The 7,592-nt window shown below is 39.5% G+C and overlaps 2 protein-coding genes across 2 annotated transcripts; one reads left to right on the forward strand and one right to left on the reverse strand.

The window, feature by feature from the left end:
• The first annotated feature begins 1,743 nt into the window (after positions 1–1,743).
• LOC149378779 (Transducin/WD40 repeat-like superfamily protein) lies at positions 1,744–4,981 on the forward strand. The gene is made up of 5 exons (XM_089602939.1): positions 1,744–1,976; positions 2,122–2,220; positions 2,742–3,832; positions 3,925–4,183; positions 4,456–4,981. The coding sequence occupies exons 1-5, from the start codon at positions 1,955–1,957 to the stop codon at positions 4,647–4,649; spliced, it is 1,665 nt and encodes a 554-aa protein (XP_089459065.1). The 5' UTR covers positions 1,744–1,954; the 3' UTR covers positions 4,650–4,981.
• A 63-nt stretch (positions 4,982–5,044) lies between these two features.
• Positions 5,045–6,510, reverse strand: RTM2 (HSP20-like chaperones superfamily protein). Its single transcript, XM_089602941.1, has 2 exons — positions 6,282–6,510; positions 5,045–6,079 (listed from the first exon to the last, which is right to left on the reverse strand). Exons 1-2 carry the CDS (start codon positions 6,418–6,420, stop codon positions 5,193–5,195), a joined length of 1,026 nt encoding a protein of 341 aa, XP_089459067.1. The 5' UTR covers positions 6,421–6,510; the 3' UTR covers positions 5,045–5,192.
• Between the last annotated feature and the right edge of the window lie 1,082 nt (positions 6,511–7,592).

Raw genomic sequence — 7,592 nt, forward strand, 5'->3', positions numbered from 1 at the left:
TTAGGGATGGCAACGAGTACGGATAAAGCCGAGTACACCTATTCCGTTACCCGTATCCGCTATAAATTTTTTACTCGTTACCCGGATTTTGAGACGGGCCGGGTAACGGGGATACCCGTCGGGTAAGCGGGTTAAAAATATTGGACTCGTTACCCGTTTACTCGGTTTAAAAAAAGGGTAGCGGGTCGATTAGACCCACTTACCCGTTTATAAAATAAAAATTCATCAACAATATAAAATTTAGGTGAAAAATATCAAAGTCCTACTACAATATAAAGAACATTAAAATTCAAAATAAATAAATAAAAAATACAAAAGAAGTCTTCATTGCAAATTGGATCATCTTCATTGTAAATTTGGTCATCTTCATTACAACGGGTCGGGTCCCGGGTATGTGATGACTATTCCGTTACCCGTACTCGAACCCGTTAAAACCTTAACGGGTATTACCCGTTTACCCAAAAAGAACGGGTATTACCCGACCCGAATAAATTGGGTAACGGGCCGGAACACGGGTAACGGGACAAATCGCCATCCCTAGTTATGATTCAGAAGAGAAATTTCATTTTGTAGACTCAAAAGTTATGAAAATATCTCAATTAGACTCACTAGTTCAGAAATATCTAAAATTAGACTTTTGTACCAATTTCGGACAAAAATACCCCCAACCCATTAAAACCTCTCTCTTTCTTATTCTCACTCTAAAAAAAAAAAAAAAAACCGCCCCCCCTCTCCTCTCAAAATCCGACGAGATCCGACCACCACATCCACAAATCCGACCGTCTCCGACCATCATCTTCAACCACCATCATCTTCAATCTCTCAAGAACTCAAGAACTCAACCACCACAATAAATGTCAAAAAATGTTAGTTTTTTATGTTTTTTTTCAAGGTTTTAGTTGCGTAGGATGATATAATACAAGATAAGTAGTTATTTAAGTTGATTTATATGTGATTTAGAGGTAAAACTAAGTTTTAGGGTTGTCAAATTTTCTGGAAATTTTTGGTTGAATATGAATACATTAAATAAAAAAATACCGGATTTTTTCATTTTTCTGGCAACCTGTCGGATCCGGTCGGATCCCGCCAGATCTGGTCGGATTTTTGGCAGCCTGTCGGATCCGGTCGGATCCTGCCAGATCTTGCTAGATCCTGTCAGATTCTGGATCTTGCCAGATCCTGCCAGATCTTGCCAGATCTTGCCAGATCCGGTCGGATCCTGTCGGAATTTCAGCTTGAATTTCATCGAAAATAGTACTTAAATTTCATCTTAAACTATCGGATTTCATCAGAAATGACGTTAAATTCCGGGTTCTTTGACCTAAATCAACCAACTTTTTTTTTCTACACAAACTATATCAACATAACTATAAAAGATGAATGAATGAGCATACTAACCCATTTCGATGGGATTGAACGAATTGGATACTCGAAAATGATGAAAACAAGAGGAAATGAGAGAGAATGAGAGATGAAAAATGGTTTTACTGCTTGAAAGGGTATTTTTGTCCGAAATTGATACAAAAGTTTAATTTTAGATATTTTTGAACTAGTGAGTCTAATTGAGATATTTTCATAACTTTTGAGTCTACAAAATTGAAATTTCTCATTCAGAATTTAGTATTGAAAAATCGTTAGTTAATGGAGATTATCATGGATCCAAAAAAAAAAAAAAAAAGTTTAAGTGCTTAAATGCATCTACGAGTATAATAAAAGGACCATGACCGCCAATTTGCGTATTTTAGTCTAACTATCGGGAAGAGAGAGAGAGAGAGAGAGAGAGAGAGAGAGAGGAGAGAGAGCGAGGGAAACCCAAGCGAAGAATTCAGGGTTTTACGCTCCCAGTCTTCTTCTTCTTCGTGTTTGCAATGCAGCGTTAAACATCGCAAAGTTGACAGTAAATTCGCGTTTGTTTCTCACTTTACAAATTGACTCTCTTACAAATCCCGTCAAGATGATGAACGCTCCGATAATCGGTAAGCTTGTTTTTTTTTTTAAATTATTTTCATCTCTCTTCCTTGTCTATAATTTTTTCTTAACAATTTCATGCTTTTCTTCCTCTTGTTCTCATTCTTATTGCAATTCATGGCCTTTGCTTGGTTTTTGTGTGGGTAAAAAAAGATCCTTTGCAAGGGGATTTTCCAGAGGTGATAGAGGAGTACTTGGAACACGGTGTAATGAAGTGCATTGCCTTTAATCGTCGCGGCTCGCTTCTCGCCGGTATTTGTCTCTCACTCTTTCTATTCTGGGGTTTCCTTAATCGGTCCTTATACACAAGTCTTCTTTTTCTTCTCCCCTTTTCGTGCTCATATTGCTGTTTCGTGTCTCAGAAGCTGATTTGGATTTTTTTTGTTTCATTTTCGATCTCTATCATATTGTCTTTGGAAGTAGTTGAAAATGTGAGAGTTTATTTATAAAGTAGCATTGGTCGTCTCTGGTCTCTAACTGTAAGACTGTGGTTCTTAGTGAAAAATCTCAAGAGTTTTCTGTTCGTTTTCACTGTAGTATCAATGTGTCCTGATTTTTTATGACCCTCTATGAACTCAATTAGTCATTCATTCATTGCCATACAAGCTAGTTTCTTGAAACCGAAAAAATATTTGGCAGATAAATCTCGGCTAATCAACACCCAATTTGAGAAAGTTAGGAGCATTATCGGTGAATGTAAAATATCATTAGGTCGGTTTCAATCTTAGGTGAAAATCTGAGACATTATTCTCGGCTCCGTTTTTTTTTGTCAGCCGGGTGCTCTGATGGGAGCTGCGTGATATGGGATTTCGAGACGAGGGGTATCGCAAAGGAGCTGAAGGACGAAGACTGCACCGCGGCCATTACGAGCGTGTGTTGGTCAAAGTACGGTCACCAGATTCTCGTATCTGCGGCCGATAAGTCATTGACTCTATGGGACGTCGTGAGCGGAGCGAGGCTGAGCCGCACGAATTTACAGCAGACGCCACTGCAGGCCCGCCTTCATCCCGGCTCTTCTGCTCCGTCTCTCTGTCTGGCGTGTCCGCTCTCCTCGGCCCCGATGATCGTCGACCTCACCACCGGAGCCACAACGGGGCTTCCGGTCTCCGTCCCGGAATCCGGCGATTCGGCCGCTGCTCCTCCGGCGAAGAACAAGTTCTCGGAAGGAGCTCCCTCGTTCTCACCCACCGCGGCTTGCTTCAACAAGCACGGAGATCTAGTCTACGTCGGGAACTCCAAAGGGGAAATACTCGTGATAGATCACAAGACCGCCGAAGTGCGTGCCATGGTTCCCTCTTCTGGCGCGGCCGTTGTCAAGAACATAGTTTTTAGCAGGAACGGGCAATATCTACTCACGAACTCGAACGACAGGACGTTGAGGATTTACGAAAATCTCCTTCCGCCGAAAGACGGGCTCAGAGCTCTGGACGCTATAAACGAGTCGGTGGACGGGCTCGACGGGGTGGAGAAGTTGAAGATGGTCGGGTCTAAGTGCTTAACGCTTTTCCGGGAATTTCAGGACTCGATCACGAAGATGCATTGGAAAGCCCCGTGTTTCAGCGGCGACGGAGAGTGGGTGATTGGCGGCTCGGCAAGCAAAGGAGAGCATAAAATTTACATATGGGACCGGGCAGGTCGTCTCGTTAAGATCCTTGAAGGGCCAAAGGAAGCGTTGATTGATTTAGTGTGGCATCCCGTTCACCCGATCATCGTCTCCGTTTCGCTGACCGGTTTGGTTTACATATGGGCCAAAGACTACACCGAGAACTGGAGTGCGTTTGCCCCGGACTTCAAGGAGCTCGAGGAAAATGAGGAGTACGTAGAGCGGGAAGACGAGTTTGATCTGATTCTCGAGAGTGAAAAGGTTCGATAGCCATTTTTTAGGCCCTCTGTTTTACTATTGATTCAACTTTAGGTCTCTCCACTTAACTATTTTTTTTATTTTATATTTTACAGGCGAAAGAATCTGATATCAATGAAGATGTTGAAATCGACATCGTCACGGTGGAGAAGGACTCAGCTTTCAGCGATTCGGATATGTCACAGGATGAAGTGTGCTTTTTGCCTGCGGTCCCTTTGCCCGATTTTCCAGAGAAGCCAGAGAAGTACATCGACGATTCTTCCAAGCCCGTCGACAGCAATAACTCTGGGTCTCCTCTATCTGAAGAAGGGGAACCAAATGGAGTGACAAATCACTCATCAAGCCCACTTGAAGGTATGATATATATATATATATATATATATATATATATATATATATATATATATATATATATATATACATAACCATGTGGATCAGCGTATTGTAGTTTTCAGACTACCTCAGGTGTTGAACATACCATTCAGTTATTCCTCTAGAACGCATGGAAATAATTCAAATAAAAATAATGGGGACTAGAGAAGAAGAAACCAAAGGGGTTGGCATTATATTACCTGTGTGGGTTTTCTTTTGTAATTCGTGAAATTGACTCGATAACTATTTGACAGAGGATGGCGGAGGAGCTCGCTCGAAAAGAAAAAGGAAACCTTCGGAAAAGGGGATGGAGTTGCAGGCAGAGAAGGTTAGGAAGCCTTTGAAATCTTCTAATAAATCGTTTCAACATAAGAGTAAATCTGTTGTTGATGATGAGGATACCAGTAATGGGTTCAACGGAGATTATGTTTCCGATGAGTCTCCTTAAATTCTGATTTCTTGAATAGTTACCCATGAGATCCGGAGTTCGATTCATCGCGAGGGACTTACTAAGTTATATACTTGAGTTTTCTCCTCGAATGAATAGCAAAATTGTTTAAAAGTTCTTATATGTACGCTAATTTTCTTTTCTATATATCTATTCCTTGGCGATTTGATAGTTGTAGATTAGTTTCATATATATATTTTTTTAATTTAAATTCCTAACTGTCAGTGTAAGTGATTTATTGTACTTTCTACATCTGGTAGATTTAACAAAGTTGTAGCCTACAGACAGACCGGATTGGGTATAGATTTTATTAATGTGTTTTTTCCCCGTTACCTTGTCATTTATAATCAAGTTTTATTATTTTGAACTGTTTATGTCTTGTCAATAACAGAAAATTGTGGATTACTAGTCTCAATTATAAATTTCATATCTTATATGCTTTTAGAACCATACAACTGTTATTTATTTAAAACACGCACACATGTTACACCTTGGTGAACATGGCTTTACAAATTTATTGGTATCACCCAAAAGAAAAGAAGTCTAGTTTTCATTTTGCGAAGACGACCCGAAACTGCCATAGGAGATATAAGCTCCAAGCGCTACGAGCACCATAACTGCAGCGCCGATATTAATCAGTCTCTGCCTATCATCGTCGTTTAGCCTCTTCACTACACCAACCATTGTCTGTTTCGCACTTTCTGCTATGTACTTTATTCCTAGCTTATTCCCGTTCATGGCTTCACCATCTTCGTTTTGATTTTTCTCTTTTGGTGGTGCAAGCTTCCCGATAACTTTCTTTCCAATGTCTACAACTTTTGATGCAGTAGCAACTTGAGCTGATTCTTCTCCCTTATCGGTACTTTCCTTTGGCTTATCTAGAATGATATTTTCTGGTTTCTTCTTCATCTCATCGGCGCTCTTTATTTCCGAATGACTTTGGCTCGGAGAGGTTACTTCCCAGCCCTTCTCGGCCTTGGGCTCGCTCGATGCCTTTCGTTCTTTCGGCTCAGCGATCCTCTTCTGAGGGCTCGGAGGAGAACGACCCGGATTCTTCTCGGCCTTTTGCTCCTCGTTTCCTTTTGTTGCCCTTTGCGCAACTGCTTCCATGGATTTCTGGGTGGGCCCAGAGACTGGCGGCGGAGGAGTGGCTTTGGTCTCGGCGGGTTTTGTGGGAGGAGTGTTGTGACTAATGTTCTGTCGGGTTGTTTTCTCAGCTGTGGAAGGAGGAGGGACAATAGTCTTTGGCATTGTGATAGTGAGGACTCCGAGGATGTATTTGGCGTGGATTTTGTTGGCCTCGCAGTTTGTTGGGACGGGAATGACTTGGTTGAACCGACTCCACTTGTTGTTCGATAGGGCTCGCTGCCCTTGGACTCGAATGCTGTTTCCGCGCTCGAACGTGATCTTCATTTGCTCCTTGACAAAACCTGAGGGGGATAAATAATTTGTCAAGGTACGTCCTAATGTGATGTATAGAATTACCGGAATTGTAAGACCTCCATATTATTCGTAGACATTGGGTTTTCGTTTTCCGATTCTCTGGTCTTATTACTGTTCTAATCTGGAAAAAAAAAGGTTTTCCTACTTCATGTTTACAACAATTATAATAATTTCTGGAAAATTGCAAACCCGGGACATGAAGATCAACAATGCGAGCTCCTTCGTTTTCATTGGTATCAATTTTGGGATCGAAATCTTCGAACACTGGACGGTTTGTTTGGTTCGGACGGAAAGCTGGAACTCCGCTATTTTGTTGCCTCCAAGCCATCTCTTTCAACTTCTTGTGTTTTTCTTTAATTATTTATTTATCCAAGTTGTTGAACTTTGGTAATGTTCTGATTTTTATGCTTAATCAACATTGGACCAGTATATATAGATACGTGGGTTTTGCTGGTTTGCGTTGAATGAGATATATTCCAATTTGGTAGCCTTGGTTTTAAACTTGAGGTATATTTGGGGTTTTGGTATGGTTTTGTCTTTTGGTCGTGTATGAGGTATAACTTCTTCGGCAATTAACGTGACCAAGAAAAAGATCGATGTTTTTGTGCAATAATTTTTTTAGATAAAGAAAAAGAAGAAAATGGTTCTTTGTTTGCCTTCATCATTAAAATTTACAATAAAGAAACATTACATTGTTGCTTATTCCTTCAAGTTAATTGCGCCTTAAATCACACTGTACTGAATATACTTTATATAGGCTTTACGTAGGATTTATAGGCTCTATCTTTTACTTTATTTTGTCAATAGTCCAAATTGCTAGCCTTTCTCATTTTCTTTTATAAATACTATCTTTCCAGTAAGCCTCTTTTTGGAATTTGGAATTTAGTGTGAAAAATGAAACTTATGGCATAAAATTTATGTTACTTTTGGATAGGTGGAATAAGTGTATATTTGAGAGAGTGTCAAAGTTAGGAAATGGAAGACTAATTTGTATCATAGTGTTTATAATTTTTTACTTTTATCCAAACCTAAACTGAACTTAAGTACACGACTCTTATTTATATCAGTGACATTCTAAATCAACAGATTTTTCACCGCAAACTTAATCTAAAGGCTATTATTTCAATAAGATAATATCTCCGAGTTCAATGTTCACAGATTGCTCAAGTTTTCAAAATTTCAAAATTTAAAACATCCGAAACAATTTTCTTTCCTGGTTCTTTGGGACTATTATTATTATTATTTTTTTCAATTTTCAACCAAACCGAAAATGTCTTCCTTAATGGAAGTTATTATCTTCATATATGAAAATTATTGTCTTCCTATAGGAAATTCCTAGTATGCGTCTCTCTTAATGGGAGTTACTGTCTTTCTTAATGGGAGTTTTTTTTTTTTTTTTTTTTTTGGTGATTTCATCGTGATTGTCCAACTGTTTAGCTTCGAATAGGTATTTAATTTTGGGCTTTATAGATTTGTAGCAAAAAATAAGTTATAAAATAA

Source organism: Urtica dioica, chromosome 12 (assembly GCF_054948205.1).
Source record: "Urtica dioica subsp. dioica isolate 48M chromosome 12, U.dioica_male_clone48M_v1_H2, whole genome shotgun sequence".
Taxonomy (NCBI): domain Eukaryota; kingdom Viridiplantae; phylum Streptophyta; class Magnoliopsida; order Rosales; family Urticaceae; genus Urtica; species Urtica dioica.

What these genes read in the sequence shown, in the direction of transcription:
- LOC149378779 (XM_089602939.1), top strand. Translation starts at nt 1,955, where the DNA reads ATGATGAACGCTCCGATAATCG. An exon ending in GATGAACGCTCCGATAATCG is followed by an intron (nt 1,977 to 2,121) that starts GTAAGCTTGTTT and finishes GGGTAAAAAAAG; the next exon opens with ATCCTTTGCAAGGGGATTTT. An exon ending in TGATTCTCGAGAGTGAAAAG is followed by an intron (nt 3,833 to 3,924) that starts GTTCGATAGCCA and finishes TATATTTTACAG; the next exon opens with GCGAAAGAATCTGATATCAA.
- RTM2 (XM_089602941.1), bottom strand. Translation starts at nt 6,420, where the DNA reads ATGGCTTGGAGGCAACAAAATAGCGGAGTTCCAGCTTTCCGTCCGAAC. An exon ending in TGTTGATCTTCATGTCCCGG is followed by an intron (nt 6,080 to 6,281) that starts GTTTGCAATTTT and finishes TATCCCCCTCAG; the next exon opens with GTTTTGTCAAGGAGCAAATG.